Genomic DNA, 20,836 nt, shown 5'->3' with positions numbered 1-20,836 from the left:
ATAAAACTACAATAATATACTAAAATTACACAATTGAATCTAACAAAATATTAATAAATCAACAAAAATCACAAATCTTTCAGGAGCTCTCTGACAGTACATCTTTTCACCAGCTAGCTTCGACACCAGATTCAATTTTTTATTATAAATAAGTGGTGAAATGTATACACACAATAAAAATAAAAATCAGTTGTCAGTTGATAAAAAGGTGGCGTTCAAGTATTGGAACAGAACAAATTTCGACTGGCTTGCCCCTCCATCTGAGAATTTCAATCTGCAGAGCGTCACCTCGCTCAATTGCGCAGGCCAGCACGATGCATCTCAAAGCTATAAATGTCCCAAAAGAAGAACCTACACCTTCAGTCCCCCTTCTCCAACCACAAACATCACCAAACTCACCAGTCTCTGAATTACAGAATTCATGAAGAACAAGATAAACGCGATGACACAAGATTCAGCAGCAAAACTCCATGGCAACATGAAGACTCCCACAGTCCACCCACAAGCTCATGCAAAACAGCCTTCAAACTTCGGGGATGAGTCCCTCCCAAAGGGGGGGGGGGGCGACCTCCAGGGCAGCACAAAGCAATGGTCAGCACTGTTTACCCTCGACCACAGCTCACAATAAAGGCGCTTGAAAACCACTGCTGCAAACCGCTCACACTAGGGAATCCCACCCTCTGCAACCAATACGCATAACCAAAACTCGGCACTTCCCTCTCCAGCGAGCACACCACCATCCCAAAAATGACCATTCCTTGCCTTTAAGCCTCTCATTCCAATGCCAAAGTTCCTCTTTCAAAGCGCCACACAGCCTTGAAAATGTCTAAAAACACCAAATAAATCTTTCCCAACCATCTGTCCAAAATCACCAGCTTGCCTCCCTACTCCTCAGTGGGAAAAAAGTCTGGATCTGGCAGTCGGCGGCGAAAAAAAAAGTATACAAACGATTCCATAAAATTGTGCTTCCCAACTTCACTCCTGCGCTGTGACGACACAGATAACAACAATAAACCACAGCCACCCTCAAGTACACCTCACCAAATGCACCAACTTTTCCCTCCATCTGTCCCTCCTCACGCTTGTTACCCCTCCACCGACTCCACTTAAACCAAATACTTGAGATCCCGACTCCAACCTCCAGGCTATTTGAATTCTATTCAATTCGGACCGCTTCATCAACAAACCTGAGAAATTACCAAATGGTAGCTCATTCTCTGTAGAAACACAATATTGTGCTTTGATCAGATGGAACACAAAAATTGAAATACTTTGGAAGTTCTAGTAGAGATCAAAAACATTACATTTTATTAAATTATATCCATCCGCAGCAAAAACATGATCCAACGAAAACCAAAATCGACCTGATTGGACAAAGTCTACGAAATCCGAACATCAAAACTCAAACCCACAGATGTTGAATTCAACCTCCGCTGAAGTGACTAACTCCACAGGACCGGTGCACTTGCCTCTGTCAACCCTCCAAGTGATTCTCCCTCACAAAAGGTTGCAGGAGGATGCGCTGAGGAACTGTGACAATCACCATGAAGGAACTGAAGTGGAACGATGCAGCCAACCCCCCCCACTTCACCCATTCCCCACGAAGTGCCATGCACCCGTCACCACGCTGCCGCATCACTCTCAATCCTGAGGAAAAAACTCCTTCTCCTGCCCATCAGAACTTTTCAGTCCACTAGTGCCTTGGCGTGCGCACGGACATTCCGTCGTCCAACCCTCGTCTGCGTGGCTATAAAGCCGGGAACCTTTTGAGTGGCACACAAGTAGGAGACCTCAGTAGACCTGGCACCACCGATGGAGGAGAATAAAAGACAGAGAGTTGGCCAAATTCCCTCCTATACCAATCGCTCCACCCTCTCCCTCCCTTTCTCTCTCCCTCCGCAAATCTTCCCTTCACACCTTTATTTCCTCTCTCCGTCTCCTCATTACACACCTCTTCTTTCTTTCAAGCCCCTTCCCCCTGGACACCACCCTCCCCTCTCCGCCCCGTGACTCCAACTCCTCTTCCTTCCTCCCCCCCCCTCTCATCACCTCGAATGAAAAAATGCCAATGTTTCCCTCCACTTTTCTTTGATAAAAATAAACATAATTTTAAAAAAAAATCGTCCCCCCCCCACTCTCCCCTCTCTCCTTCAGGTTTTCCACACTCCAAAACATCTCTTCTTCCTCCACCTCCCTCTCCTGCCCCATCATTCCACTTTCCTCCGTCGTCCCCAATGTCCCAAGGCACACTGACTGTGCAGAGACACTACGTTTGCACAGCTTTCTCCCCTCCTCCTCCTCCCCTGCTCCATCGCTCGCTCCTCCCACCACTTTCCCTCTCTCTCTCTCCCCCCCCCCTCGCATCCCTCGGCTGAAAAGCAATTCATTCGAATAAAAATGAGATCAGAAATGGAATTCGAACGATCCAGGACTTCTTCACACGTACTTCCATACACAACCCCCACCAGCCCCCTAGAATGATAAAGAGGATAATCCATCCCAATATTACCCAAACTGTGTTCCGCTAAACCCCCGAGCTCCGCAAACAAGTGCCCTCCAGAGGCCCCCACAACATTCATTACACGTAGCTTCCAGAAATAACAAATTAATAAATAAAACAAAAAAATTCAGTGAATGGTTGAAATGCCAATTTTACCAAGTTGACTCATTTCCAGATTCATGCTGCCCTTCTCCACTATTAGTCGCACCATATATCATGTTTTCTTGATTAAAATATTTTGCAGGTAACCTGAAAGTATGGAGTAATTACTTCGAGAAATTGCTAAATGAAACAAGCAGTGATAGTACATTGGTAAAAAACACTCAACAGGCATACAGTCAGGAATACATATCCATTCTTGAAGTAGAAAAAGCCATCAAAGGCTTGAAATGTGGAAAGGTAGCAGGACCAGATGATATTCGACCAGAAATGCTGAAATATGGTGGTATAAAAGTTTTACAGTGACTGCACCACTGCATAGTTCAGAAACAGAAAGCCTGGACAGAGGGATGAATTCCCGATGATTGGAGTAGAGCTCTAATAGTACCCATATATAAAAAGAGAAATAAAACTGAATGTGAGAATTACAGAGATATTTTCCTACTGAGTGTTCCTGGCAAGATCTATGCAAGCATACTTGAGAAATGGTTGAGAAGAATTGTGGAAGAAAAGCTTGGTGAAGAACGAGCTAGATTCAGCCCAAATAGAGGCTGTCAGGATCAGATCTTCACTTTAGGACAAATAGTCGAGAAAGCATGGGAATATAACAAAGATCTGTATTTAAGTTTTATCGATTTGGAAAAGGCATATGACAAGGTGCCAAGAGAGAAGCTATTCAATACACTACAGTTATATGGTGTCAATGGGGCATTATATCAAGCAATACTTAGTCTGTATTTGAGTTGTAAGTCGGCAGTTAGAATTGAAGGAAGTACAGTTAGACGGTTTAATGTTAAATCTGGTTGGAGACAAGGATGTACACTATCCCCCTCTGTTATTCATTATCTATATGGATCACATTATGATGGAAAGTGGTATTAAACATGATATCAGAATTGGAGATGTTAATGTCAGTTCTTCACTTTATGCAGACAATGTTTTACTTCTAAATAAATCCGCTACAAGTTTGCAAGAGTCCCCGACTAAATTGAATAACTGTTGTAATAGATATGGTATGAAGGTCAGCATTAAAAAGACGAAACAATGAAAATAGGTAGAATTGTTGAAAATGTCAATTGTGTTGTGAACGTGGTACCTGTGGAACAAGTGAAACATTTCAGCTACTTAGGCACGATTTTTACTTAAAATGGTAAATTAAATATGGAAATAGACGACAGAATCAACAAAGCTGGTATGGTAGGAAGTCAATTGAATAAATTCATATGGAATAAGAGAGAAATTAGTCGGAACACTAAATTAGCTGTATACACGACAGTGTTCAAACCAGTTTTAACTTATGGATCTGAGAGCTGGGTCAGAAGTAAAACGCTTGATCCAAAGACTAGAGACCACGGATATGAGAGTCCTGAGAAAGATTAGAGGTGTGAACAGATGGGATCTATGGCAATATCATAATAAAAACGAGGATATTAGTTAAGAACTTGACATTGTCGGCATCCAGGAGTGCATTAGCAGAGCTGATCTCAGGTGGTATGGTCACTTAAACAGAATGGGCAAGGAAAGATTAGCAAAACAAGTGTTCTCTGCCAGGTTGGCAGGAAAATGACCCAGTGGAAGACCAAGATATAGGTGGATTGATATGGTACAATATGTCTTAGACGTTAGAAATATGAGATCTGATAATGATAATATTGGAGTCTTGACAAGTAACAGACTGATTTGGAGGAAAATTGTAGATCGGAAGTTACTAATGATGTAGTACTAAAAAGTTTTCATGTAGTACTATCATATCCTGTACACCCCTTGACGTACATGTCAGGAATTTGATGATGATGATGAGGATGATAATAAATGGTTAGTTATGCCTGATTATTCCCCTTGGGGAATTGGATAGTTATTTGTGTGATTTATTTATTTTAAATACATTTCTACTTACTAATTCTAAGCCTCTCACACTGTTAATTAAGTTTGAACTGCTTTTTTTTTCACGTTACTTATTTCAGTTATCCTAATCTGTTTAAAATGCATTCACTATAACATTCCTTAAGTGTTTAGCATAATATCTTTCTTTTCCTCTTTCCCCCGTTTCATTTAAAAAAAAAACAACTCAATTATTTATAATATTCTGAATCTTATGATTGACAAAAAATATTGCTTATCCTCTCACTCCAGTGTCATAAACCTCATTGTCTCCTAATTCTTGAAGAAATATCATTATACTCAGTGAATTTTATTTTATTTTATTTATTTTTTCTCTGAGGAAAGAGAGTTTTGTTATAATAGATAAAATTGATACCACAAAGTTTAATTACCCTGTTTTTTTTCCCCTCCCTCTCTTGCATTTTTTCCAGTTATTAAAATGTGTGCTTCAATTATTTTGCAAACAACTAATTTATTGCCATTTCCATATATTGTGAAAATTTAACTCTGTTAGTCCATTTAAAAAAAAGCCTGATGGGGATAATCTTTGTCATTTATCCGGTTTAGGCTTTAGGGGCAGAGAGAAAGAGATAACATACTGAAAAGAAAACATAGTCCATGTTTTCTTTCTGAAAGTTATAGTAAAGCTTATAGAAAATTTTTCTATAACTTTAGAAAAGGTTTTCTAAGTTATAGAAAAAGTTACAAAAAAAAAAAAGATGAAGGCTGGATTTTATTTATGTTTATTTTAAATTGTAACATATAAATATAATACCTTAACAATAACATATAATACCTTAGTAACATATAAATAGTATTTTCTATTTCATTTCTTTCACTAAAATAGACAAAGATAATTCCAGAAGAAGGGTAATTTCTGTATGCCAGGAATATACAGCAATCCCTCGATTAGTGCACTTAACGTGTTCTTTAAAACAGACGCATTAATCGAAAACACACTAATCGAGTATAATAATCTATGGAAAAAAGTATAATTCGTTCCTCAAATTTCTCTTTTTTACCCTTGATTTTTTTATAAAAGAATTAGGGTATGTGTCAGGGCTTAGTTAAAGAATAACTATGAAACTTAAAGACAATAAAACATATTCCAAATATAAATCTATTATTCTGGTGGGCATTCTGTTTCTTTTTTTCATATGACTGCCTCTTCTGTAAATTTTCCTGCTTAGAGATTGGCCCTTCACAAGGGCCAGTCTCTAAGCATTCTCTTCAGGATATGAAGAAAAGGATATTCTTCCTGCTGTGCATCTAAATTTAGCAGGTCGGAATCACTCAGTTTCTCAGAATGAGATTTAATTAACTTAGATTCATTTGAAAAGCCTCAAAAATCATTTGTGGAAGAATGTGCTTCCAAATGGATCGCATATTGCTAGCAGTAATTTCATTCGACTTTATAACTAGGCTGAGATTTCTCTGATTTAGCCAGAAAAGTCTTGGTAGGCATCGGCTTCCAAAAAAAGGCCAGTTTCATCGACATTAAATATTTATTGGTCACATAGCCCCCCCCCACCCCCTTTCTTATACAATTTTCTTCAAATCTCTGGATAATTTGGCTACCTCCTTATCGGCACTTGCAGCTTCGCCTGTGATTAAAACATCATGTAGGCTATTTCTCAAACCACCTAGTACTAACGTGGAATTCTTCTTTTCCATCATTGATATTCCTTTGATATCGAAGGTTGCAAAGAGACTTAATGTTTTTGATTTAATAATCAGTTCTTAGCAGGATCTGTTTTTGGTTACAACCTTCGATCCGTGTACAAAGAAATCTCTCTAATTTAATCATTATAATACTTTGTATTCAGCAGCTTTGCTTAAAATTGCTCTTATAGTTGATTCACCCATTTTTGTGTTCTTGTCTTATCTTTGCTCAGGACTCGCCTTGTTTCCTTTCTTTATTATTTCAAGTTTTTCTTCCAATCAGATTACTTTTCTAATCATTTTCACACTTTCAATTTTTTGCTTACTAATTCTTTTACTCATGATGAAAGGTTGGGAAAACACTTTAAAATAAAAAAAATTGAAAAAAATGTAAGGAAAATAATTGCAAAGGAGGTACGAGATATGATCAGGAAAATGCTATGTAATTAGCAGAAGACATAAAAATTTGGAACTAGTATACATAGCATACATGGAAGTAGTGTAGTATGCAATTAAAAATAACTTTGTAAAATGTTTTAAATCAGTAACTAAATTATTTCATTCTGGTGAGTGATTTTTTATCAAAAAAATCGAAAAAAAATGATGCACTAATCATGGGTGCATTAATTGAGGAATTACTGTATTTTATTCCTGGCATACATTCCTGCAATGTATTTCATCAACTCCTATTAAATAAGTGTCTTTTTTATATACCACTTTCATTTATGCCAGTACCTCCAGAAACCTGATCTTGGTATAAACTGAGACATCTCATATTTTAAAAATTAATACATATAAAATCTATCCAGTGTTGTACTCAGAATTGCTGTTGTCGCCTCGATTACCACTTTGCTATTATGTTTTGAATTTTACATAATTGGTTTTCAAATAGTTTTATTTTATTTTTTTTTTTAACTATTGGTAATTTACAGTTTGTCTACTGATTTGTGTATGTTGTCTTCAATATTTCACAAACTTAAAATAGTATTAATTATTAATTACATGAAAATAAGTTTTTTTTTTTTTTTTTTTTTTTTCCCCAGAATAATTGACACATTTGCTGAAATAATTTTTATGTAGTAGAATTGGAATACTTTATTTTTTGAATTCTTCATTAACTTTTAAGAAAAAATATATTGTAGTTTTTATATATATATATATAGTTTGTTTGTTTTATTTTATTTTTTAATTTTTTTTTTCCTAGAGTTGCTTTAGGTACTCTTGAGGAATTTCTTAGTACATCATGTATTACAAATTTGAGCTTTCTAGGTAATCAGGAAGAAGGCGACCCGGATAGTAAGCATTTTTGTTTATATTTTAACTTTATTCACTGAAAATTATGATCATTTTGAAATCTATAGTGGATATTCATATGTCATGCATCAATTTTGGTAATTAACTAAAGGGCTTTTGGGTGCTCTCACAAGGTTATATGTTTATACAAGGAACTCATCAGCACCAATAATATTGTCAAGTATTGTTTGGCTCATATATGATAAACATCTAAATATCAGTTAGACTGTTAAGAATTAATGATAATTATTTTCTAGGTATTGATTATAACACAACGATAAGAAAATAAGTAATATTTATTAACGTATTAGCTGATATTTTGCTGGTATTATATCCAGCATCTTCAGAGCACAAGAACAGTTTGTCATAGTACACGAAACAACAACAATTTGTTGTAACAGTGAGACTAGTTTAAAAAACAGCTGTAATGGACAACACAAAAAACAAAAGTTCTAATTAAGCTTGATTAGGCAGTGAAGTTGGTTCGGTCAGCTTCAAGATGGATTGTAAATAGATGTTGGTTAGCAGTAACTCTTGTTTTAATGATTTTGGAGGAGAGTGGAGGAATAATAGTGGCCAATTCAGCAGAGCACTGTCCATGAAAGTATCTGTAGAAGTGGCACAAGGCAGAAACTGAACATCTGTGTGAGAGGGGATGAATCATTGATTAGTCGGAAAGCCCTCTTCTGGACAGAATTGAGCAATCTTAGAGAGGATTTTGGTGCACCACCCTATATATGGGAGCAATATCCCATGGCTGGACAGATTTGGGCTTTGTATAGAGTTAGCTCGTGATATCGATCACGATACCTGTAGATCACGATGGATTCCCTCGTGATCTACAGCTGATCTTGCTTTCATCCCTCACCTCTGGACTCAAGGCATGGAGAAACTCACATGATTGCTCTCAACATTTCAAAGGAATTCGATTAGGTTTGTAGAGTGGGCACAGGGGCCTACTTAACAAACTGCCATCCTATGATCTGCCTTCCTCACTCTGCAACTGAATTGCCAACTTTCTGACTGATTGCCTACTACGTGTCATGGTGAATGGTTTTCTCTCCTCTGATGTCCCCACCAATGCAGTACCCCAGGGTTCTGTTCTTTCACCCACTCTCTTCCTCTTGTACATAAATGGCCTGCTCTCAGACTTCCAATCCTATCCATAGCTTTGCTGATAAAGGAACAATGAGTGTACTTTATCAGCAAAGCTATGGATAGGATATCAGGAAAGCTATGGATTCTAATACTCAAGCACTTGCAGTGCTTGAGTATTAGAATCCTCAAGAACCACCAAGACTAGCAACCTGAACTCAGATCTCCATACTGCTGGGTCACTGATTCGTTGGTGTGACTCTAGGTAGTTCAAGAGTTGGTTGCTGATGACCTTCTCCTTAGCTTTAGAGAACAGAAGTGGGAGCAATTGGACAGTAGTTCATTGGTTGACTTTTATCACCTTTCTTTGGGATGGGTTGGATGTGGACCTGTTTCCATGTTGTAAGGTAGATGCCAGTTGAACAGGATAGATTGAAGACGTATTACAGGATAGGTGTTAGTTCTGGGGCACAATTTTTTAATTGGTGGGATGCCATAAGGACCAAATGTCATCTTTGTGTCCAGGTTATGTCGGATTCTTCATATTTCTTTTTGTTGGAAAACTATGGGTGACATGAAGGGAACTGTTCTTTGTAGAGTGGGGGAGGGGGACTTTGTCCCAGTCTTCAGCGCAGGAATTGGAAGAAAAAAGTGATGCCAGTAAGTTGACCTTGTCTTTAAGTGAGGTGACTACAGTACCATCTGGATGTGAAAGTAGTGAAAACCTGGGTGGGCAGAAGTTATGCCGAATGGTCTTGGCAAGGGATCAGAAGGAGTGACTGCCTTTTGGACAAGAGACAAGTTTGCAGCATTTGACCCTTTCAGAGTCTGACTTGGACTTGGTGGTTATTCCTTTAGAGCTGTTGCGAGCTGCAGAGTGGTCAGGTGGAGTTTTGGTCTTGAGCAATTCATGGTAAGCAGATGTTTTTTCTTTAACGGCATTGGCACACTTTTTTGAGAACCAAGGCTTGGATGGTGACTGAGTGTTTGGAGTGGAATGAAAGATGAATTCCTTCATTCCTGTGAGGATGATTTCTGTTATTTGGTGTCCGAGCAGGTTTGAAACAGAGCAGCTGAAGCAGTAGTCGGACCATGGGAAGGAGGAATAGAAATCACAGAGGTGTTCTCCCAGTTGGCACCCTTGTAGCACCAAAGGACATGAGATTGTGAACTGGATGGAGGTAGTTCTGTGGCAAAAGAAACTTGTATGAGGTTGTAGTCTGAGTTACCAAGAGGAGAACAACCACAATATACCTAGAAGGGGATTAGGAAAAGATCAAGTGTGTTGGCAATTTGAATAGTGTGTGAGATATTCTGGTCAGAAGACTGATGATCTGAGATAGGTCATTGATGATGACAAACTCCTCAGCATTCCTGCTTTATCGGTGAATATGGTGAATATTCTGTGGCTAATCATGTTTAATCCAATTTCAGATTCATTTGTTTAGATCTTCACTTTAAATTTTTGTGGAGTGTAAAGGAAAGAAATGGTGTATGGGATTCTATAATAGTGATACACAATTACATTATTAAGTAATAAAGTTTACATTATTACTTAACTTCTTCATACAGTAATCATTTGTGGTTCAGCCAGTACAGTTACATGCATCCTCAGTAGGAACAGATGGATCTTTAATGATATCTAGAAAACTTTAATATGAATTCTTAATATAGGGAATTTCAGGTTTTCCACATTGATCTAAAAATTCTCTAAGAGAACAGATGATAAGTGTTTTGTGCATGTATACAGCACTGGCGCCTAGTATTTTTCTTGTGTGTGCATTAATGTTCGGCACCTTTCCAAAAAAGTTTTTTTTGAATAAAATGTGAATAAAACGAACAGGAAATGAAAAACAAATGAGAACTGCTTTACAGTATAATGTTACCTATGGATTAGTCCTGCTTATAGAAATTTTTTTTACATGGAACTCAACAATTAATCATAAGTTGATTTATGATACATCAAAAAATAAAGAAGAACTATTTTAGGTATATTTTCGTAAATTTTAATCAAAAATTACAGTGAGATAATCGGCTCCAGGATACAATTTCAGAATTTATTTGTTTGATTCCGGGAAGATCTGAAGGGGCCCGAACAGAATACGACGTATATTCATAATTATATGTACCATTTGTTGTTCGTTTAAGCTCTTATCTCATTTTTTTTGACATCTTTTAGGCGCCTTTTCTTCTGCGGTGCCTGTGTATATTGCACACTTTGCACATGCCACCAGCCGGGCCTGCATGTATAAGTATTTTTTAACACTGCTTTGAAAGAAGTTGACACACACACCCCCATGGACAAGGTGCATTGTGCCATGTAATGAGTCACATTTTGTAACTAGTATAAATTGAAGGAATATGATGTTCCCAAGTCAGTACAACTGTGTCCAGGTGAAATGGCTTCAAGAAGAGAACTGACGAAGTTTGAAAGAGGCATGTAATTGGATGCTATGTTGCAGGCCTATTTGTTTGGCAAATTATTGTCAAACTGGGCCATTCCAGATCAACGATTAGTGTTACCATACTGAGATGGAAGTGCAGGGAGTCACCTGCAAGTGCTACCCACAGTAGATGACCCACTACACTCACCAAACGTGACCCTAGGGTGCTATGAAGTATAATATGTAAAAACCACCATTTGTTAGCCAACACTTTGAATGCAGAGTTCCAGGCATCAACTGGAACACGAATCTGCACAAAAACATTCAGAACCAAGGCTCACAACATTGGTTTCCATGGTAGGATCACAGTATGCAAACCCCACATTACCCGACCCAACATTCATTATTATCTTCGGTAATGCAAAGGGTGTGTACAGCAGGAAGCTTGGAATGCTGTGCGGCAAATGGAGCAACGAATCGCACTACATCCTCTGACAAGCAGATGGACAAGTATGGGAGTGGCAGATATCCTGTGAACGTCTCTTACTAAAGTGTGTAATCCCAACCATGAAATCTGGAGGTGACATTGTGATGGTATGGTCCTGTTTTTCCTAGTTTGGTCTCAGACCTCTGTTTGTGGTGCTATGAACATTGAACTCTGAGAGGTTTCTGAACAATGCAATGCTTCCTACTTTGTGGCATTTTTTATGTAAAAAAGTGCCTGTCTTCTTTTTTCAACAAGACAGTGCACCATGTCATAAGGCTGCTGCAACTGCATGGTTTGTGGATATTAATATCATTACATTTGACTGGCCTCCCCAGAGCCCTGATCTCAACTCTTTTGAACATATGTGGGATGAACTAGAGCACTGGGTGAGGTCAAAAGACATCTGCCTCACAAGAATCCAGGACCTCATTACATGCCTACAAAAAGAATGGTCCAAAATTTCCATTGATTGCTATCATGTGCTTGTGGAAAGTATGCCCTCTAGGATTGCTGCAGTCACCACTTGCAGCAAATTAAGGTCAGTGAAGGAGTCAGTGGACACACTATGGTGCCTGCTGACGTTTTTTCAAGCAGCGTGTGTGTATTTGCAAGAGCTTCCATAGCTCAGTTAGTAGAGACAAGCCTTTTGGGTTGAAACCAGACCTGGATTTCAACCAGACCAGAAAAAACCTGGGTTCGAATCCTGCCTACAACACAGACCAGCTAACTCGCCAAATGATGAGTTAGCTGGTCTCATTCAGAAGTAGAGGGTTTTCCCTCCTGGAAGGTTTTTTTACCCCTCAGAACAGGCAAACCAACCCCATATACAGTTTTACAGACATAAAATACTTATCCCTAGAGGGATGCAGCAGAGGAATGACAAGCTGGCTGCATTATATTGCCTAAAGCCCATAATTAACCCATCTCGGACAGGTGAAAATTGGATGGATATTTGTACTGCTAATAGTTTATTTGAAATTTGCTTTCTTTCTAGGTGTAGTCTTAATGTGAATTAGCAACAAGACTTTGGTTAGCAAAACTAATAAGCCTAATCAGTAGCTTGTTAACATTAATGACTAATATAAATCAGTGCATATTTGTAATGCAAAATTTGACAATGTTTCATTTGATATTCACAATAAGGGTGACAGCTTTCTCTAGTCTGATACAGTCACCATTCTGATATAATTATTCATTTCGGTAGTATAGAGTGTCTGTCTTCTTTACCACTATCACCAACAAAGCTATAGTTTCATTGATGATGATGGTAGAGAACATTTATAAAGAGAAAATTTATAGTCCCATTTAACACAGAAGAAATGAAAAAAATGACACTAATTCTCCCTGACAGTCGGTCTGCATTTAATTGAATTACTGGACTGAAGTGACACCACCAGCTCACAATATTTTAAAAATTAATAGTGAAAATATTAAATCGATATACAGTAAAATCCCTTTTTACACTTTCCAGGGGGCTGATGGAAAAAAGTGTAAATAGCAGGAAATGTAAAAAAACATTAAAAAAAGGCTTAAAGATGACTTACTGCTAGTATGTGACTCTACATACTAGTTGTTCCTCCTCTTCCACAAACGTAACTCCTACCTTCTGGAAACAGTTGGATATGGTTTCAGCAGTAACATGCAACCATGCTTTGGCCACATAATGCATGCCATCAAGAATTGATATGGTCATTTGTTTTAGGTCCATACCATTATCATGCATAAACACAGTTTTTTCAACAAGCATTTTTCTATATTTCCATTTAAATCCATGGATGATGCCCAGATCTAATCACTGAAGCTCGCTTGTACAATTAGGGGGAAAGAACACACTAATCTAATGTTTCTGAGCTGCAGATCTCCAGGGTGTGCAGGACAATTGTCTAGCAGTAGTAGTATTTTGTGGTGATTTTCTCCCATTTTAGCATCCAGAGCATGCATGGTGGATGTGAAGATGCTGTTGGCATCATACTTAGTAGGCAGATTTTTCACGTTCTTAAAACGCCTTGGCTTTTTAAATTTACCAATTACTGGTGGAGGTAATTTTTCTGATCCATCAGCATTGACCATGAGCAAAACAGTTACGCTGAGTTTTCCACTGTGACACTTCTCTCCTTTAAAACACAATGTTTTACTTGGCAGAATGTTATAAAAGAGCCCAGTTTCATCAACATTGAAAATAGTCTTTAGTTCATGTTTCCACTGGTTTACAGTTTCCCCTGCAACACTATTACTTTCTCCACACACTTAATTATGCACAATATTGTGGCGAGCCTTGAAATGATCAATCCATCCATTTGATGCAGTAAAAACCATTAATCCTCAACCTAGCAGCAAATTCAAGGGCTTTCACTCAGAGTATAGTACCATCGATTTGAATACCCAACGCTCTCGTAGAAACAAACCACTCCGCCACAAGTTTATCCAATTCATCATATGTCGATGTCCGGATATATTTTCGTTTTTTTTTTTTTTTTTTTGCCATAGCACCAGATTGCTTTTCATTGAGTTCAATGCTTGACATGTTTTTTAATATCATGTTCAAAGTGGACACGGAGAGTCCAAGATCTTTTGCTAATTGCACACATGTTCCGGCATGCTAATATGCACATCACGGAATTGCCATCTTTTCCTCTACTGAAATACATTTTCTGTCTTTTTTCTTCATGTTACTAACATGGATCATCCATCACCGCAACTTGAAAGCAATTATCACATGCTAAATTACGTGGTATATTAGCAGAAATTCTGCAATATACCATGTGCTTCTGAATTGCGACTACGAACACAAACACTGTAAGCTAGTGAAGCGATATTTTACGAACTGTGGTTTATTCACTGATATCTAATATTCATGAGTAACAGCTGTTACTTGGTAGAAGTGTGGATGTGATTTCACAATTTGTATATGATCCTTGTTCACGATTTCAATACAGCACTGTGAATGTGAAATGACATCATAACACGTTACGGGTGCCACGAGCTACTGACAGTTTAAAATTACTGATATGAAAACTTCACAGTATCAATTCCAATGGTGATTGAAAAATCATGCTATTGCTCATCACTGCTGCAAGTGTGCAAGTCGCCATGATGGCAAAAACGAAACTGCAGCCGAAAGCAATGCCATCTGGGAACAGAAATGCGCAGATTTCTTCAGACATCGATTTGAATGAGAGGAAATCGATTCGAACATCAGTGTTGCCACCAGAGAAAAAAAACTGCAAATCACAGGAAATAATGTCCACAAAGTTGTTAATGGTGGGAAAACAATATATCATAAGAATAGGCCTTAAGACGACACTAACGGAAAATGATTTAAATGGCAGGAAAACGTAAATTGCGGGAATGTAAAAACGGGGTTTTACTGTAGTTCTAATTCCTGAAACTGCATTTCCAACCTGACTTGTGATTTTCACTTTTTTCTTTTGCCAAGTTTCTGATAAGAAGTGTTACTTATCCATTACTTGTTTCACACTAAGTTAGTTGATTCTAATTAGCATAAACTGATGGTAATGATGCTCATTTCTCTAAGATAGAAGCATTTTTGCTTGTCTGAAGCACAGTTTGAAGATTACTCCTCCTTTTTAAAGGTTACTCCTTTTAGGAATGACTTTTCTTTTCAAAATTGTCTTATTTAATCATTTATTGCCCAGAATAGCCAGAATAAAAATAATTTACGATTCATTCATCCTTTGGTAGAGCATACTTTCATGTTAATTATTTTTTAAATATACTTTTTATGCAAGAATTTTACTTCCACAATTTTATATTATTAAAAATCTTCACATTTGTTTACTTTTATACAGTTATATACAAGGCGTGTTCAAAAAAAGACCAAACTTTTTGAATAGCGCATCTAGCAGCAGGTTTTGACAATCAACTGCCATTTGCCCTGTTCTGCTATGAACATTAGTTGTCGAGTTATTTCTTAAGAACATCATAACAGGAGCTGAGATGTGGATTTATGGCTATGAAGTTGAAACCAAGTTGCAGTCATCGCAGTGGGTGGGGGAAAGAATCTCCTCAACCAAAAAAGCACAATGAGTTTGTCAAAGATCAAGGTGATGTTGGTTGTGTTTTTTGATTGGAAAGGCATTGTCCATTATGAATTTGTACTATGTGGTCAGATGGTAAACAAAGAGTTGTACCAGGAAATTTTAGCACATTTGAGGGAGGATGCTGTGCACAGGAAGAGACCTGAATTGTGGAAAAACGAGACTTAGATGTTTCACCATGAAAATTCACTGCTCTTCGTCTGCAGTTATGTGGCAAAACATCAGACATCCATTGTGCCCCAATCTACCCTATCTCTGGACTTATCCCCAACAGACTTTTTTTATATTTAAGTAACTTAATGGGTGCACCTTTTTGACAACTCAAATAGCAGAGTATATAAGTTCTTTTCGCTATACCCTTTGGTATTAATTTGGTCTAGCTATTCACTGATGAAGCCTCGATAAAGGCTGAAACCGATCTGGATAAATATCCCCTTAATTTAAATAATGTTTATATCGCCGAAATGAAGCCTATTGGCTCTATATTTAAGTAACTTAATGGGTGCACCTTTTGACAACTCGTATAGCAGAGTATATAAGTTCTTTTTGCTATACCCTTTGGTATTAATTTGGTCTAGCTACCCACTGATGAAGCCTCGATAAAGGCTGAAACCGGTCTGGGTAGTGACCTCCAACCATAATGTAATAACAGCATACATTTCTTAGGAAATGTGTTTTACATTATGGAAAATACCAAGAATAGCGATCAGAACTTTACCACCTTTGCTGCAAGTTGCCTGAGTTTGTACTACGTACTTGGACTACGTGCATTAGCTCATACTGGTAGTCGCTGATACTTTTATAGTTTACTATACTATATTCGGCACGAAATGCTCTGATTCCAATCTTTGAGTTTCTTATTCAGTTTTAAAACAATGTCTGATTTAATATCCCCTTAATTTAAATAATGTTTATATCACCGAAATGAAGCCTATTGGCTCTTTATATTTAAGTAATATGTAGAAAGTTTTTTACCTTTTGTGTATTATACATTAAAGATAGCAAGAAATTTTATACTTGATTTTTAATCCTTTTCCCAAGTAAGCAAAACTTTGTTTTGCTTACTTGAGAACTTACATGAAAAAACCAAGTATAAAATTTCTTGGTATCTTTAACGTATAATACACCCAAGGTAAAAAACTTTCTACATCTTTCTATCATCCAGAGATTTTTATTAATAAGGTCAAGCATCTTTTGTCTACTTGTATATGAGATAAATATGACTTCTGCATTACTTCAACCTTGGTATCTCTCCTGGGTCTGGCTCCCACTGATGAGACCTCAATAAAGATTGAAACTGGTCTGGATACTGGCCCTTCCCATTATGAATTGCATTATACATGCCTGAAAGGGAGTGTGCTTTGCATTATTCGATACATACTAAGGCAAGTGATATGAAATCATTAGCCTCTATATACAAGTAGCTTAGTTGCAATGGGAGGAATCTTTATGTGGACTTTTTCAATCGAGGGTGAGTTAGCTGATCTCATATGGAGGTAGCAGGGTTTTTTCTCCCGGAAACTCGGGTTTTTCATCCCTCATACAGACAAATTGGCACTTCAGAACACATGCAATTTACAGACAAATTGGCCCTTCAGAACACACGCAATTTATAGACAAAAAATACTAGTGGTGGTGAGTGGTAGATGGCGTTGATGGAGATGATTGGTAGAGGTTCGGTGTAGTGGTGGAAACAGTTGTATAGTGGGTGTTCTCCCCGCGATGAGTCTTCGGACTCCTTGGAGGTGTCACGAATAATAATAATAAAATATATTTCATGTACGAAACTTTGTTTTGCTTATTTGGCAAAAGGATTAAAAACCAAGTATAAAATTTCTTGGCATCTTTAACACACATGTATGTATATAAACTGTGTGTGTAATGCTAAAAAAAGTTCTTTCATTTTTAACATTTTAATGATTGCTCTTTGGCTCTCGATAAAATGTACATAAATGATTTACATTGTCTTGGGCGTACTTGCTTTACCGTTACATTCATTTTAAGTGTTTTAAGCAATGCTAATTCAACTGTTGAATGTAATTATGATGTCATCAGTTTTGCTTGCAAATATTATTACTGTTATCTAAGAACTCTTGGAAGTCAAGACTCACCGAAGGAGGCCATACATCACCCTTATAAGCTATCTTACCTTCTCTTTAATTAATTCTTATTAGATGCATTCACCGCTTCAACAAACAAACTGTTTCATTCACTCACTGCTCTGCGAGAGAAAAATATAATTCTTACTCCTTCCTAACTGCATACAGACTTAATCTCATGGATACTCTGTGTTTTCTCCCTCACCTTCCATGTAACAGAATATTTCATTAGACGATATCCTACAATACCCATCCAGAAGATCACAGACCTCTGTCATATTATCTCTCTTACTCCTGTTTGCCAAGGTCTGCAGTCCACATACTCTCAATCACTCCTTATAATTCACATTCTGATATCGTATTTGTTACTCTTCCTTGCAACCCAAATTCACTCACAATAGCCCAGGTGCAATCTTATCAAGCCTTATAAGGAAGCAAAATGGCTTCCTTATCCTTATGTCAATGTATGTTTCGGTATCACAGTTATCCTCTAAGTTGTATTTGCAAGTTTTGCTATATGACCTTTGATGTTCAAATTCCTATCCATCATAACTCCAAGATCTCTAGCCTGATCACTTTCTTGTAATATAACTTGACCAACATAAATATGCCTCTGGAAATATCATCATGTGAAAGTGCATAACTTTACACTTACTAATGTTGAATAGAGAGTCATTATCATTTGACCACAATTCCAACCTATTCAAATTAGATACTGGATATCAATAACATGCCTGATTTTCTTGCCTGTCTTTGCATAATCAGCAAATTATTTGACAAATGAAATCAGAAGAATCCTGAATAAACTGAACATCAACAAGGCATTTGGTCATGATGATATTTATCCTGTTGTGCTACAAAATTGTACCCTTGAATTAACACCTATCCTATTTTAACTTTTCAATCTCTCCCACCTCTCCCCACAAATGTCAGAGTATTCCAGAAGTCTGTACTTTCACCTGCTCTCTTCCTATACATAAATTATCTTCTCTCAATTACCTCAAATCCTTTCTGTAATTTTGATTATGACATTACCCTCCATTCCTTTTTTTATCTTGTATTTTGGTAACAATAACATTCACAAAGCTATCCTCCTTCCCCACTGGAAATGAATGAGGTCATAGTTTAATACACTGAACTTGAAATATTAAACTTGAAACTTCAAGTAATATCAAAACACATGCCTATCTTATTTCTTACCAGAAAGATATCACTTTACTTACCTTTACTTTTGATTGATCAGACTTCTCTTCTGAGATTGATGTTCACATGTAGCCTTTTTTTTAGTACAAACATATCTCGGACAGCTTCCTCAACCTTGGAGATTTCATGGAGATTTCAAGCATGCTTTATTACTCAAGACAGTGCTTCTCGCTTGAACAGCTGCTGACAGGGTACAGATTTCAAATCCACCAAACTTTAGAATACTAATTCTTACATATTTGGGGTGATGCATCAGAAATATCTAAGAAGATCTGATATTATCGAGAAGTCCTGCATCAAGCTTTCACAGCCTGCCCTTTTCACTTCAGAGTTTTGACTGTTGGTAGTTGAAACATGCAGAGCAGTCTTTTAAGCTTTGAATAAGTTGGAGTCAGCGTGTTTGACTGTGTAGGAGGGAATAGAAGGGGAGAGGATATTTTCAGTCTAAAGTGGTGATGTATATATCACACTTTACACTTCATCACACCAAACCTATAGTCCTTTGCCTATAATGTCAGTCTATAATTGGATGTTATCTGGTGGGCAGTAGTTAGCTCTTCTTTCTTGAAAATCCTCCTGCAGAGTTCTCACTTGAAGAGAAGAGAATTTGTTGGTTTCTTCTTTCCTTTTTAGGGCCAGGAATTTGGGACATATGGAGATGTTATCAATGTTTCGGCAGAGCTCTCCCTAATGCAACTACTTTTGGATCAGCAAGATCATTTCTGAATCTTGACCTAGACCACTTTGGTATTACTTGATCTGGTTTCTGATTACCAATGATGTAAATTAGATCCAAGAGATCTTTTAAAAACCTCTGACAGTGAGTGTATCGTGCATGAGCATGGTGCATTCAAATATGAAAAGAAGTAAATTTCTTGTGGTAGGGTTTCTGCAGGATGCCCAAAGCTTTATTTTGAGCTTTTTTTTGGTGCTGCATGTATTCTGCTTTCTACAATGATTTTTGAAATGTATGAAGTAACAATGTATTTTGTACTATGGCAACTTGTATTATATACCCTATAATGTGATTCACTGCCTTCCAGACAGGAGAGTAGACACCAACTGTGTCATGAAATTCTGCTGAGGATGAGAATATACTCCAGTCAGCCTGATCTATTTTCCTTTGTTTGTCATAATGAAGAAAATGGTTGCTCATGCAGATATCACAAGAAATCAACTGCCCTATATTTGTTGCTTTCAACTTCCCATTTAAGTAGCAAAAAAGAAGGATAGAGAACAGATTGTTAAACCAGTAGCAAAGAATATATGGGTAAGCATTTGGAAGAAGGTATTACGTTCTGTGTTTTTGAGGGAGCTGCTACTGTTGCCATATATGCACTCAACAGCCACTCCCTAATATTACTGTTTGTACTAGTTAAATTAAGGGAAGTGGTAAGTGTAAAATGAGATCATCAGGGTGGTCCTGGGAAATATCAGTATCAGGTGTAATTTTTATTATTATTATTATGATTATTCCCACACAGGAAAAATATCCAAGATCTAATAAAAATCGTCTCCATCCAGAGAATTTTATTATTATGGGATTCCTCTGTGGATATAGAGGTACCTATTTTTTACTGTTTGAGAAGGTGGAGGATTTTCCTTGTCTTGCTTGTGATATTATTTTTTTTATACTAACAGATTTCATGCAATAAGATAATTTTTCTGAAATGAGACCACTCACTGGAAGATGATGCATCCTAATAAAAAGTATATGTAGTTAAGGGACAGTGTAACTGTGAGAAAGCAGAGCAGTCATATGAGTAAATGTCCCCTCTTATACTTTTTATTGTCACCCTCTGAGCATAAGAAGGTTCTCGCTAGATATTGTTGTAGTAAATTTCCTCTTTGCTTTCTGATATAAATGTTTGGCTGTATTTTCATTTTTTGAGTCTTTTTCTCCATCTTTCCACCTTTGACATTCTTAGAAGTTATATGGACAGATGAAATATCAGCATGTATTGTAAAGGAATGTTTGACTGAATTGGTTAGGCTCTTGATATGCTTGTATAATT

General features: G+C 37.2%; 1 protein-coding gene across 4 annotated transcripts in view; it reads left to right on the top strand.

Moving 5' to 3' along the window:
• LOC150106691 (putative phosphorylase b kinase regulatory subunit alpha) overlaps nucleotides 1–20,836 on the top strand; it is a 745,167-nt gene that overhangs the window by 465,268 nt on the left and 259,063 nt on the right. For all 4 annotated transcript variants that reach the window (XM_090393281.1, XM_090393285.1, XM_090393284.1 and 1 more), the window contains exon 19: nucleotides 7,407–7,498. In XM_090393281.1, the coding sequence (XP_090249407.1) occupies nucleotides 7,407–7,498 (92 nt within the window). The remainder of the gene's footprint in view (nucleotides 1–7,406; nucleotides 7,499–20,836) is intronic.

The sequence above is a fragment of the Typopeltis vanoorti genome, chromosome 5 (assembly GCF_054136105.1).
Source record: "Typopeltis vanoorti isolate ZY-2024b chromosome 5, IOZ_Tvanoo_1.0, whole genome shotgun sequence".
Taxonomy (NCBI): domain Eukaryota; kingdom Metazoa; phylum Arthropoda; class Arachnida; order Uropygi; family Thelyphonidae; genus Typopeltis; species Typopeltis vanoorti.
This window is presented reverse-complemented; position numbering and strand designations above follow the sequence as displayed.